The sequence below is a fragment of the Felis catus genome, chromosome B4 (assembly GCF_018350175.1).
Source record: "Felis catus isolate Fca126 chromosome B4, F.catus_Fca126_mat1.0, whole genome shotgun sequence".
Taxonomy (NCBI): domain Eukaryota; kingdom Metazoa; phylum Chordata; class Mammalia; order Carnivora; family Felidae; genus Felis; species Felis catus.
In genome coordinates this window covers 39,922,876-39,937,693 of record NC_058374.1, presented here as the reverse complement: position 1 = coordinate 39,937,693, position 14,818 = coordinate 39,922,876, and the positions used below count along the sequence as shown (strand labels likewise).

General features: G+C 38.6%; 1 protein-coding gene across 8 annotated transcripts in view; it reads right to left on the bottom strand.

Moving 5' to 3' along the window:
• Window positions 1-406: 406 nt before the first annotated feature.
• Window positions 407-14,818, bottom strand: part of DYRK4 (dual specificity tyrosine phosphorylation regulated kinase 4) — a 52,421-nt gene continuing 38,009 nt past the window's right edge. For 6 of the 8 annotated variants that reach the window (XM_045061279.1, XM_045061282.1, XM_045061277.1 and 3 more), the window contains 5 exons: window positions 14,410-14,582; window positions 11,037-11,097; window positions 7,099-7,246; window positions 1,409-1,584; window positions 407-727 (listed from right to left, as the gene is read on the bottom strand). In XM_045061279.1, the coding sequence (XP_044917214.1) occupies window positions 483-727; window positions 1,409-1,584; window positions 7,099-7,246; window positions 11,037-11,097; window positions 14,410-14,582 (803 nt within the window). In that variant the 3' untranslated portion in view covers window positions 407-482. Of the gene's footprint in view, window positions 728-1,408; window positions 1,585-5,293; window positions 5,451-7,098; window positions 7,247-11,036; window positions 11,098-14,409; window positions 14,583-14,818 lie in introns of those variants that run through there. The other 2 variants (XM_023256697.2, XM_045061283.1) reach the window with 2 other exon arrangements.

The following is a 14,818-nucleotide window of genomic DNA, read 5'->3' as shown; positions in this document are numbered from 1 at the left end:
CTTTTAGATTCTGCTGTGCCTGAAACTACACTTACTTACACCTCCTGATTCCCCAATTACATAAGCCAATAGATGTCCTTTGTTGCTTAAACTAGTTAATAGCTGAATTCAAACTAGTTTTTCATTTTCATTTTCAAATAAGAGTCCTAACAGGTTAGCTGTCTTGTGGGGAAAAGAAAAAAAATTCTTTTATTTAGAGTTCTATTAGTGATACTATACCATTGAATACTTACCCCTCCCCCCACCCCACACACACATTGTTTTATCTGATTGAGGGCATAAGAAGGGAGTGTAGGTGCAAGGACATTCTCCCCCATCTCTCATAATAGGAATCATGCTTAACTAGCCATATGAATAAAGTTTTTTAAAAAAAAAACCTTTATGCGTTAAAAAACAACAATCTCTGTAATATTGTACAATATAAGTGCTGTCTCTAATAAAAATCCTTGGTGGAAAGGAACAGGACACACCTTCAGCAAAGGTCATACAATAGGTGGTAAAATATTCATGTTTTTGGATGAGGAGTTTTTACTTCGATGCCCTGGGGAGGTTTTGGACTCCTCTGGTCCAGCAACTGCCTCTGGCTTTCTGGAAGCTTCTGTTAGCTGAGGCAACTGGACAACTTCAGATGTGTGCTGGAGAATGCCCTGCTGGTCACCTGAATTCTGAACCTGCTTAGTGGTGCCACCTTTTATTTTGTCTATGGTCTCTTCTTTGATGGTCACCTCTGCCAAAGGAGAGAGAAGACAGAAGGAACAAGTGTTCAAATGTGAATTATATTCTATTAGACCATAAATCACTTTGGGAAAATCCTGGTAGTAATGATATAAAAACAATTCATTTGTAAAGAGCATTCTCTGTGTCAGGCATTATTCTAAGCGCTTTACATTTATTAATTTCTTTGAGCCTTTTCACAACCATAGAGAATAGGCATTATTCTCATTCTCATAAATGAAGAAACTGAGACACAGGGAAGTTAACTAAATTGCCCAAGGGCCTACACCTGGTAAATGGTAGAACCAGAATTAATCCCAGGCAACCTGACCCCAAGGATGATGTACATAACCATGAGGCTATATTGCATATAAAAGATATCTGCATAATGCCATAATCAGTCTGATAAAAATTCAAAAGCTAATTATAGGCAAGCCAGAGGAGAAGAAAAGGAAAGGACAAGAAAAGAATTGAAGACAGAGAAAAATGGAAAATCCTAATGATAACAGGGCAAAAAGGGGGGCAAATCCAGCTAGAAGTAAGACTCCTGAAAGAGGTTATACTCAAAAGTGAGAAATGGCAGGCTCCTGGTGATGTAGTCAGAATAATTATCCAAGATGGAGGTCAGAGAAATTGACATACAATCCTCCAGAGGTACCCGATCCCTGGACTATAGGAAGAGGACTGACTGTACCTTTTTTGCCCAAGGGATGATGCCCTTGAACCTTTTCCTTCCGAGCCTCAGAGGGGAAACAGAGACTGGGTTTCCTCAGGGTCTGGGGCCTGGACCGTGGTTTGAAATTCCGTGGCTCATGAATCCAAGCATGCTTGAGGGCCTGGTCAGGGGTCATGCGAAGAGAAGGTTCCCATCTATACACCAACAAAGCCCAGCATGGGTTATTGTTTTGCTTCCCTTTCTAATGTTGAAAATATTTTAAAAGACCCTGACAACCTCAGTAAGGTATAATAAAAATAGTTCGTTCTTAACCAATCTAAGCTGCGTTATACCTCAAAGATATCATAGATATCAAAGGTATCAAAGATAACAACATATAAATTACCTGGAAACAACTATGAAAATAATCTTTTTAGGAAATTTGCATGACAAACCAGGGAACATATGAGAGCCCAAATCTTCCAGAGTTCCTGGAAATTCCCGCAAAAGAAATATTATAATATTATAGAAAATCTTAACTGCTTGGGCTTTAGGGTTCAGTAAACTAAGATCAAAACAAAGAGATGCTTAATTTCAATTCCCAAAACTTGGGACTTCAATTATATCACACAGAACATTATAGAATGCTAGAATATTAAGCTTATAAGGAGATTTGGGTATAATCTAGTCAAACCTCCAATGCAGTGACAAGGCATCTGACAGAAACTTCAACACAGAATCATCTTGCTATTCTTTTTTTTTTAGCTATAATATTCTTGTCTTTATTTATTTTTTTAATATATGAAATTTATTGTCAAATTGGTTTCCATACAACACCCAGTGCTCATCCCAAAAGATGCCATCTTCAATGCCCTCACCTGCCCTCCCCTCCCTCCCACCCCCCATCAACCCTCAGTTTGTTCTCAGTTTTTAAGAGTCTCTTATACTTTGGCTCTCTCCCACTCTAACCTCTTTTTTTTTTCCTTCCCCTCCCCCATGGGTTTCTGTTAAGTTTCTCAGGATCCACATAAGAGTGAAAACATATGGTATCTGTCTTTCTCTGTATGGCTTATTTCACTTAGCATCACACTCTCCAGTTCCATCCACGTTGCTACAAAGGGCCAGATTTCGTTCTTTCTCATTGCCCTGTAGTACTCCATTGTGTATATAAACCACAATTTCTTTATCCATTCATCAGTTGATGGACATTTAGGCTCTTTCCATAATTTGGCTATTGTTGAGAGTGCTGCTATAAACATTGGGGTACAAGTGTCCCTATGCATCAGTACTCCTGTATCCCTTGGGTAGATTCCTAGCAGTGCTACTGCTGGGTCATAGGGTAGGTCTATTTTTAATTTTTTGAGGAACCTCCACACTGTTTTCCAGAGTGGCTGCACCAGTTTGCATTCCCACCAACAGTGCAAGAGGGTTCCTGTTTCTCCACATCCTCTCCAGCATCTATAGTCTCCTGATTTGTTCATTTTGGCCACTCTGACTGGTGTGAGGTGATGTCTGAGTGTGGTTTTGATTTGTATTTCCCTGATGAAGAGTGACGTTGAGCATCTTTTCATGAGCCTGTTGGCCATCTGGATGCCTTCTTTAGAGAAGTGTCTATTCATGTTTTCTGCCCATTTCTTCACTGGATTGTTTTTTGGGTGTGGAGTTTGATGAGCTCTTTATAGATTTTGGATACTAGCCCTTTGTCCAATATGTCATTTGCAAATATCTTTTCCCCTTCCATTGGTTGCCTTTTAGTTTTGTTGATTGTTTCCTTTGCAGTGCAGAAGCTTTTTATCTTCATGAGGTCCCAATAGTTCATTTTTGCTTTTAATTCCCTTGCCTTTGGGGATGTGTCAAGTAAGAAATTGCTGTGGCTGAAGTCAGAGAGGTCTTTTCCTGCTTTATCCTCTAGGGTTTTGATGGCTTCCTGTCTCACATTCAGGTCCTTTATCCATTTTGAGTTTATTTTTGTGAATGGTGTGAGAAAGTGGTCTAGTTTCAACCTTCTGCATGTTGCTGTCCAGTTTTCCCAGCACTATTTGTTAAAGAGACTGTCTTTTTAACATTGGATATTCTTCCCTGCTTTGTCAAAGATTAGTTGGCCATACTTTTGTGGGTCTAGTTCTGGGGTTTCTATTCTATTCCATTGGTCTATGTGTCTGTTTTTGTGCCAATACCATGCTGTCTTGATGATGACAGCTTTGTAGTAGAGGCTAAAGTCTGGGATTGTGATGCCTCCTGCTTTGGCCTTCTTCTTCAAAATTACTTTGGCTATTCAGAGCCTTTTGTGGTTCCATGTGAATTTTAGGATTGCTTGTTCTAGCTTCAAGAAGAATGCTGGTGCAATTTTGATTGGGATTGCATTGAATGTGTAGATAGCTTTGGGTAGTATTGACATTTTAACAATATTTATTCTTCCAACCCATGAGCATGGAATGTTTTTTCCACTTCTTTACATCTTCAATTTCCTTCATAAGCTTTCTATAGTTTTCAGCATACACATCTTTTACATCTTTGGTTAGATTTATTCCTAGGTATTTTATGCTCTTGATGCAATTGTGAATGGGATCAATTGCTTTATTTGTCTTTCTGTTTCTTCATTATTAGTGTATAAGAATGCAACTGATTTCTGTACATTGATTTTGTACCCTGCAACTTTGCTGAATTCATGTATCAGTTCTAGCAGACTTTTGGTGGAGTCTATCGGATTTTCCATGTATAATATCATGTCATCTGCAAAAAGTGAAAGCTTGACTTCATCTTTGCCAATTTTGATGCCTTTGATTTCCTTTTGTTGTCTGATTGCTGATGCTAGAACTTCCAACACTATGTTAAACAACAGTGATGAGAGTGGACATCCCTGTCGTGTTCCTGATCTTAGGGAAAAAGCTCTCAGTTTTTCACCATTGAGGATGATGTTAGCTGTGGGCTTTTCATAAATGGCTTTTGTGATGTTTAAGTATGTTCCTTCTATCCCGACTTTCTCAAGGGTTTTTATTAAGAAAGGATGCTGAATTTTGTCAAATGCTTTTTCTGCATCAATTGACAGGATCATATGGTTCTTCTCTTTTCTTTTATTAATGTGATGTATCACGTTGATTGATTTGTGAATGTTGAACCAGCCCTGCATCCCAGGAATGAATCCCACTTGATCATGGTGAAAAATTCTTTTTATATGCCATTGAATTCGATTTGCTAGTATCTTATTGAGAATTTTTGCATCCATATTCATCAGGGATATTGGCCTGTAGTTCTCTTTTTTTACTGGGTCTCTGTCTGGTTTAGGGATCAAAATAATACTGCCTTCATAGAATGAGTCTGGAAGTTTTCCTTCCCTTTCTATTGTTTGGAATAGCTTGAGAAGGATAGGTATTATCTCTGCTTTAAACATCTGGTAGAACTCTCCTGGGAAGCCATCTGGTCCTGGACTCTTATTTGTTTGGAGATTTTTGATAACTGATTCAATTTATTCGCTGGTTATGGGTTCATCTTGCTATTCTTGAGTATTTTTAGTGACAAGGCACTTACTCACATAATTAGCTATTCCAGTATTGATAAAACTAATTCTTTAAAAATTCTTCATTTTAATTGAGCCTAAATTTATACTTCCCAGGAACTTGCACACTAATAACAGACCCAGGTTCTAATTCTACCTACTAACATTACAGTAGTCCCCCCCTTCTCCATGGGGTAATACATTCCACCCCCAATGGATGCGTGAAACTGGACAGCACAAACATCTGTATATACTATGTGTTTTCCTATACACATACCTATGATAAAACTTAATTTATAAATTAGGCACAGTAAGAGATTCACAACAATAACTAATAATAAAATAGAATAAGTATAATAATATACTATAAGAAAAATTATGTGAATGTGGTCTCTTCCTCTCAAAACATCTTCTAGTGTCATACTCACCCTTCTTATGATGTGAGATGATAAAATGCATATGTGATGGGATGCAGTGAGGTGAATGACACAGGCAGTGTGATGTAACGCTAGGCTACCAATGACCTTCTGACGAGATGTCAGAAGGAGGATCATCTGCTTCTGGACCACGGTTGACTGTGAGTAACTGAAACCACGGAAAGTGAAACCGTGGGTAAGGGGGGGCCACTGTATACAGAATGGGACAACCCACCTATATTTTATGTTACAATCCTCCAACTATCCAAAAACATTTACATTGCTACTAAGTGTTGCTCATATGATATGGTTGCCACCTTCCTGCATAGGAAATTCTAGCTATTGTCTTACTGGTGTCCACCATGCTGGGGATAGCTTTTAACTGCAGGTAGATGGCATTAATATTGTAGACTCATCACGCTCATAAACAACTCAATCTCCCAGTTCTTTTTCAAATGAACTGCTGTTAAGCTACAACTCCCCACAGGACTTTACATTTACCTTTCTTAAATTTGACTCAAAATTTCTAGTCTCTCATTCCAAAAATTTGCTAATTAGTAAAAAGAAGAAGAAGAAGAAGGGAAAGAAAAAGGAATGATCAGATAATGGACCCATTAGCGTGACTGCTCCTCGCAAGTTGTGAACAGCCAGCCCTTTGCTCTAAAAAAGAAAATAATTTCTTTTTTGGTTCTGAGCTGTGTTCTGGATGGCTGGGGTTTATGGATAATTCACCTCAGTCTCAGTAGTGAGTTTTTGTCATGTGTTAAAGCACATTCATTTTATAGTCTCAGCAAGAAGCTGGCAGTGGGTGGTGACATGGAGATAATGATGGAGTACAGGATCCTTCTCTATCTCCATTCTACAGATGAGTAGCATGACCCACAACCTTCAGAAGTACTTGACGGCTTATCCGCTTAGCTAGTGCACAAATGCCAGAAGAGTATTTTGCTAAAACTACTCCATCCCACTGGAAGAATGAGAGGCCATAGACCTATGGTCTCTAAAAATGCTAAACACTTATAGGACTGATATAACTGGAAGGCACCTTAGGAATACCTGTATTATACAGAAAAGGAAACTGAAGCCCACAGAGAGACAATGACTTATCAAATATCATGCAGCTAATCTATTTGCCATTCAGTGGAAACACACTTGCAAAACTTCTTTTAAAATAATGACAAGAGCTAACATGTTCTAAACACCTTCTAAATTAGGCACTGCTCTGAGTGCTTTTTTTACTGGTCTTTTTTTCACTGTGACTTGACTGAAGTACAGAACCTAATTTCTCAGAGTCAAAATAAGCATATAGGTTTGTAAAAGCTGTACAAAATAAATGGTTTATAGATAAACCCTTCCCTAATTCCTTAATACAAAGAGGATTTAGGCTTTATTTCCTAGGGAGATAGGGAGGGAACCAGAGACATACACTGGGTATGTATGTAAACAGTTACAACATAGAGGAGGTTGACTTCAGTTCATGAAGCAAAAGCTATTCAGAACTTGCCTACACCTTGCTGCCCGGCAGTTTGAGGCCAAGAAGGCAAGTTCTACCCACACACTGTAATCCAGGGCAAGTCACTGTTTGAGCCTCAGACTCCACATCTCAAAATTAAGCAAATCATCTACTTGCTAATCACACAGGAAGGGAAGAGAGCAGTCTGATGAGGGAAAGCATTATATAGACTTCAAGCTCTATGGTCAGTATTTATTATTATTTTTATAACTGTGTCCCAGTCCCAGACTTTCACCAGCAAATGAGTGGGAAAGTACAGTGTTTAAGAGGACACCTAGAGGCAAAGACACCATGACAAACTCACACCAAACATCTTCTGAGAAAGTCCAGGAAGCTGGCATCGTAGGTTTTCAGCACCATCGTGAGATCCTTGGAATCTGGGTATCTTTTTCTCCCCCTGTTGTTGGTCATATTTTTAGGAAAACCTTTGGAATCTTTGGAGATACAACATTCTGTGTTTAGTTCCAGGTGTTAATATCCATTGGTCACATCACAGCTTTTTACTCAACCATGCTGCTTCTTGGAATGGTCTTTGCAGCTCTATCTCAGTCCTATACCATACCCCTCCCATACACACGAACATGCCCTCAGTCTCAGTCAGACAGAAAGAACCACATGTAGATTATCCAGTGAACGCAATTAACCTTTACAAACAATACTCCCTACTATCCAGTATGTTCTGAGCCTCCTTCCTGCCTCCTCCTCCCCAAATCAAATGACTTAAATGGTTTAACATTAACCAAGGTAAAATAATAATGATAATGATAATACAATAATAATAAATCTAAAGTGACAAAAACATCAGCTCTGAACAGAAAAAGATGTTGTCTATTCTTGGATTTTCTATGCCCTCTCTCCTTTCTCACTAGCCCAATAAAATGAGAATTTGGGATATGCCTAAAGTATAACAAGAAAGTTATTGTAGGAGAATCATCTGCTTTCAGAACTCATTTACAAGCCACACAAGCAAATAAATCGCATTACTTTCTATAGTCACATCAAAATTTTGTCCATAAATTGGAATCACCAAACTTGGTTTGTTGCTTAAGACACAGTCTGGAAGTCTCTTTTCTTCAGTCATTTTTCATTGATTAAAACCCTTACCAAAGGTATTTGTCATGCCTGAAAAAAAGCCCTGAAGACATCTCCAGAGGTTTCCCTAAAATGCTCTGTGCAGTGCTTTGAAGGTGAGGCCACTCATCTGGATATCTATACTCTGGTGTGCATGTTCAGAAAAGACCACTTTTGCTCATACCTTCTAAATCTGCATAAGGATGGACATGAACAGATACATACACTTTGCATACTAAACTGAATTCTCACAAAAACTCAGTGGGGTTCACATGATGGGCATTCTGGAAGGTGTATAGTGAAGCCCTTCTATTACTTTTGTAATCAATACAATTTGTGGGTCCTCAAAAAGAACATCTGCTCATACTGAATTCCTAGAAGAAACCACAAATGTGTATATACACATACATGGGCATGTGTATCTACAGACATAAAAATAAATTGGGGACATTGCACAGGGTATATAGGTCTTGTGAACTCATATAAACCCCATTTCCTTTGTTCAAACCCCATTTCCTTTTTTACTGTGGCACTAGTACTCCCATTTGATCTTATATGTCTCTTTTTACAAATGACTGAAGAATCAGGCTCACAGGCTTATAAAAATAACAGCTCATGAGGTTGTCAGTATGTAATTGTTTTTCTTGTTCAAGTTTTTCTCATTGCTCTGACACTCCCCAATATTTAATTATTATCTCCATCTCCTTTTTGCAGCCTGGAGTATCTAAGTAGCTTACTACCCTTGAGGCAACATCACTTTCTGCTAATCAAACATATAAACTACAAGTTGCTGGGGTTTGAGGAGCTTTTGGCAGCCCAAATATGGGCAAGGGAGAGACAAGAATTGAGGTGAACATATTGTTTCTCCCACTTACTTTATCATAAGAATCACAAAGAGCTGTTGTTAGAAACTGACTCTTGAGTTCCACCTCAAATCTGCTATATCATAGGTTATATAGGAAGATAATGGGAATTAGCATTTTTGCCAAGTTCCTAACTGATTCTTTTCTTTTTTAAGTTTATTTTTAGGGTGTAAGGGGACACAGAGAGAGAGGGAAGAGAGAATCCCAAGCAGACCCCATGCTGTCAGCACAGTGCCCCATGTGGGGCTCAATCTCATGAACCATGAGATCATGATCTGAGCAGAAATCAAGAGTCAGATGCTCAATGGACTGAGCCACCCAGGCTCTCCTCTCCAGCTCTGATTCTTATAATCAGATAAAGTTTGGGAAACACTGAAGAGGATGCAGCTCCCAATAAAGCCCTTTCTTATGCAGGAAGTGAAGATATGTGGATGTTGCCACCAAAAACACATCATTATTTTAAAGCCTCAATGCTGATGGTAAAAATCAGTACTCTATGAACCAGACCCTCTTACCATGCCTTATATTACTTTCCTTTTAGTGCCCCCCACTATAATTTTGACTTCAGTGTTATGGGCTTAAGACGTGACCCTTCCCACAATGTCTTATCTAGCCACAGGGAACACCAATATTCCTACTTTTCTTTCCCTAAATCCTTTGAAATCCAAAAGGCTGAATTAAATATGGTGGATAGGAAAAATATATTTGGGGTTAAAAGACCAATTCCATTGTTCTATGTATAAGTTATACAAACAAGCCAGCCAGATCTTCCTACCTAGCCATCAGACTGCTCTAGAAGAAGTGTTAGTGCATGGGCACTGTTCTAAAGCAACCAGGACACTGATCATGCCCAAAGGGAAGGTCTTCAAAGCTCTGACTACAAGGTGACATCTCAACGTTTTAACCATTGGAGTGGCATGGGACTGACCAATCAGAAAGGATGACATCTTTGGCACTGAAACAAGATCATGAGGTCTGCTTGCCAGGCCTTAAAATTTTAGTTTCTGGATCACAGAGTCCAATGAGTCCTGGAAAAGGGGCCAGGGAGCCTGTAGCTGTGGCAGTGGTTTTTTACCAAATTGTGCAGATGGAGACTACATTTTAACCCCCCACATGATTGAACCAGTGTATATGACTCATCACTAACATGACTAAAACATTTTAGTCCAGAAGGATCCCCCATTAGGGTATCTTTAACTCTTTTGTTGATGGGGCAAGTTAAAGAAAGTAGAGGATTCCCCCCCAAATTTTTGGGGGGCCCTCTTGGGTGGAAATAAGATGTGAGATGGCTAAGAGTGATGGAGATTCCACAGCCAATATAAGCCTGTAAATTGACCTGACAAGAATGGCTGGTCAGAAATGTCATTCCAGATGGTGCAGAGCCCCTAATTGTGGAGTCCCTTTCCCCTCACATCTGGCTTCGCTCCATATGGCTGAACTTCCATTTCACTATGGCTTTCTTTCTTTCTTTCTTTTTCTTTTTTTTTTTAAAGAATCCCTTAGGTTCTTGTGATTCTTTAAAAGGATTTTAGATATGGGACTGAGTTCATCTTTGCGGTGCATAGTGCCCTGGAAACCCTGCCTCAGTTGGACCTGAGGTAGATCATTGATCTACCTGTCCACATTGTACAGCACCAATCAAATAGAAAGGCAGAGGGTCAGAAAATCCAGAGCCTGGAAACAGCATGGGGCCATCGATGAGGCTTAATTCCAACAATTAGGCAGATGTCCTCCACATAACTGGCAAGCCACAACATACCCACAGCCAAACTGTTCTGACAACCTTTATTTACCCATTTCATAGCCAAGTTTCAATGATCCTGGCATAGTAAAGATATGGGGATTTAAGATAATTTCAGCAGGAAAGAAATGCTCCATTATTTATATAACAAAGAAATTTCCCACTCTTCTGGAAAAGAAGCTTCTGCTCTTTGATTTCCCTGAACAGTACATAGTGTGAAAGGGGAAACTGCTTGCAGACATAAGGAGAATTTACAGGAGATGACATAATTATAATATTTCAAGTTTTCAAGATCTGCTGATAGATTTTCTGAACAGGAACCTGGTTATTTTTATGCCAAGACCTCCTTTGCAATGTGACTGCCCCATCCTATCTCCATCATGCTTTCTGGTACCACTTCTCAGCATCTTTTTACTTTTCTAACAGAAACTCCCAATCACAGCTTGCCCTTTGGGATGGAGCCATGGGAAGAGAACTAAATGGGGTTTAGAGTATGGAAGATATCTTCAAGGTCTGTAAAAGCTCATCATCACAATGGGAGAAAGAGATTTAGACCTGGGGACTTACCAAAAAATGTCTGTCTCCTGGAGGCTGTCTGAATGAAGTGGGTTGGCGGCAGGCCCAGCACCTTCAACAAATAAAATGCAGTGGGTTCACTCTTGTGGACTCACACATTAGAGCTGGTGGGACTTTGGCCAAACTTTGCTTCTACAGACAAGGACCCGAGGATATTAAGTGATAACCTCAAGTCAGTGGCAAAAAGGCCCAGAGCACGGATCTTCTGACTCCTAATTTAGGGCTGTTTCAGTATCCTGAGGATCAATATTAGCCATGTTATTCTAAATAAGCATTAGCACCAACTAGAGGTAGGCCACTCTAGATGGCAGCCAGATCTCATTGTCAGAATAAATAAACCAGTGTACATGCTAGCCACCCTTGAATTAAGGAATGACCTCCCTGGGAAGGAAGGAGGAGAAAAGGAGGTGGAAATCACCAGATGGGCATCAGTCTACTATTTGACAAAATATCTTCTTGAAAAGAAAAGTGTAAACGTTATTATTACCTAAATTATTCTTTAATGTTTATTAATTTTGAAAGAGAGAGAGAGAGAGAACGACCAGGGGAGGGGCAGAGACAGAGGGAGAGAGAGAGAGTCCCAAGCAAGCTCCACACTGTCAGCACAGACACCAATGTAGGGCTCGAACTCACAAACTATGAGATCATGACTTGAGCCGAAATCAAGAGTCGAACACTTAACTGACTGAGCCATCCAGGTGCCCCAATTACCTAAATTATTTTAATACTTATTATTTTCAATCATGAGATGAAACTATGTTTACTAATTCTCAAGGGTGTGTGTGTATCCCTCTGAGCACCTATAACTTTGAGGCAATCTAGAAAATAGAATTTTTGGATTAATGGGTGGACAGACAGATAATTAAATAGAGTAACATAAATATATACATGGAGAGAGAGAGAGAGAGAGAGAGAGAGAGAGAGAGAGAACAGAGACAGAAAAAACAAACAGGGAAATTAGATAGATCTTTGTTCACAAAATATCTTTGTTTACTGATATAATAGTAAAATGTGAAATTTCCATTTTTTAGGGTTATTTTCTCCTGTTTTATCTTCCATAACAAGAAGACTTTAAGAAAAATATACAATAAGTAATATACAATGAGCCTTAGTAAAGCCTTCTTATTGGAAGATATTCTTCCCAGAAAGTTAGGATAATAAATGACTAATGACTGAACAATATATAGATTTGGATAGGTGTCATCTTTGGTTTTTGGATTCTTCCGAGCATATTTGAAAGGATGGTATAACAGTTTAATTTTAAAATGTCACTATTCTAGCTGAAAGAGAAATTAAGAAAACAGTTGCAATTACAATTGCACCAAAAATAATAAAATACCTAGGAATAAACTTAACCAAGGAGGTGGAAGGCCTGTACTCTAAAAACTATAAAACATTGATGAAAGAAATTGAAGATGACACAAAAAAGATATTCCATGTTCATGGATTGGGAGAATAAATATTGTTAAAATGTCCATACTACCCAAAGCAATGTACAGAATGTAATTCCTATCAAAACATCAACAGCATTTTTCACAGAATTAGAACAAATAATCCTAAAATTTGTATGGAACTCACAGAAGACCCTGAATAGCCAAAGCAATCTTGAAAAAGCAGAATGAACCTGGAGGTATCACAATCCCAGATTTCAAGATATACTACAAAACTGTAGTAATCAAAACAGTATGGTACAGGCACAAACATAGACACATGGATCAATAGAACCAAATAGAAAGCCCAGAGGTAAATCCATAACTATATGATCAATTAGTCTTTGAGAAAGTAGGAAAGAATATGTAATGAGAAAAAGTCATTTCAACAAATGGAATCGGGAAAACTGGACAGCAACATACAAAAGAATGAGACTGGACCACTTTCTTACACCATACACAAAAATAAACTCAAAATGGATAAAAGACCTAAATGGGAGACCTATAACCATAAAAATCCTAGAAGAGAGCACAGGCAATAATTTCTCTGACATCAGCTATAGCAACATTTTTCTAGATATGTCTCCTGAGGCAAGGGAAACAAAAGCAAACATAAAATATTGGGACTACAACAACTAAAAAATAATGTACTGGATGGGAAAAGATATTTGCAAATGACATATCTGATAAAGAGTTAGTATCCAAAAATATATAAAAAATTTTTACAACTCAACCCCCAAAAACTAAATAATCCAATTAAAAATGGGCAGAAGACATGAACAGACATTTCAACAAAGAAGACCTATAGGTGGCCAACAGACACATGAAAAGATGCTCAACATCACTTATCATCAAGGAAATGCAAATCAAAACCACAATGAGATATCACCCATACCTGTTAGAATGGCTAAAATGAAAAACTCAAGGAACAATAGGTGTGGACAAGGATGTTGAGAAAAAGGAAACACCATGCCCTATTGGTGGGAATGTAAGCTGGTGGAGCCACTGTGGAAAACAGTTTGAAGATTCCCCAAAACATTAACAATAGAATTACCACAGATCCAGTATTTCCACTACTGGGTACTTACCCAAAGAATACAAAGATACTAATTCAAAGGGATACATGCACCCCTTTGATGATTATTGCAGCATTATTTACAACAGCCAAATTATGGAAGCAGCCCAAGTGTCCATCAATAGATGAATGGATAAAGATGTGAGATATATACATATATATGTGTGTGTGTGTGTGTGTGTGTTTGTGTGTGTGTGTGTGTAATGGAATATTATTCAGCCATAAAAAGAACGAAATCTTGACATTTGCAACAACATAGATGGAGCTAGAGAGTATAATGCTAAGTGAAATAAATCAGAGAAAGACAAATACCATATGATTTCACTTATTTTTGGAATTTAAAAATCAAAACAAATTAACAAAGAAAGTAGAGACAAAACAAAAACAAAAAACAAAAACAGACTCTTAACTATAGAGGATAAATTGATGGCTACCAGAGGGGAGGTGGGAAGGGGAATGGATGAAATAGGTGAAGGGGATTAAGAATACACTTATCATGGTGAACACTGAGAAATATGTTGAATCACTACATTGTATACCTGTAACTAATATAGCGCTGTATGTTAATTATACTGGAATTAAAAAAATTGTTAATGATAAATAAATAAATAAATAAATAAAATGTCACTATTCACAATATGCTGGAAATTTCATCCTCTGCAACTATTTAAAGTTATGATAAAAATGCTAGGTGTCAACTCAAAAATGTACAGAGGGGCACGTAATTCCAAAAATATTTTAGAGAACATCCAACAGCAATAGGAAGTATTCAGGCCACTGCCCTACAGCGAGTCTGATGCAGCCCCATGTTTCAGAGTGTAAGCTGACCACCCTGTGGGACCTCAGTCCTCCTCCTCACCTCCATGATGCAGGCTAGCTGCTCTACTTCATTCTCCCCAGGAAACAGAGGGTAGCCCGTGTACAACTCAGCCATGATGCAGCCCAGGCTCCACATATCAATGGCCATGTTGTAGGGATGGCCTAGAATCACTTCTGGGGATCTGTAGAACCGGCTTTGGATATAGGTATATACTGTGAGGAAAGAAAGAGAGCCATCATGTAAAATCCTCCTCTCCAAAACACGCTCCTCCAGGGCACCTTCTCATGTGAGGGCCCAGGATAACTAACACTCCCTACCACTTTTCACTCTCTCAGCTTGGCAGGGAGATGGAAGTACCAGCCAACCAGCACATCTGAGTCACACTGCATATTTAATCTCATCTCTCAAAATAAATAAATAAACTTAAAATTAATGTAAAGCTAAATTT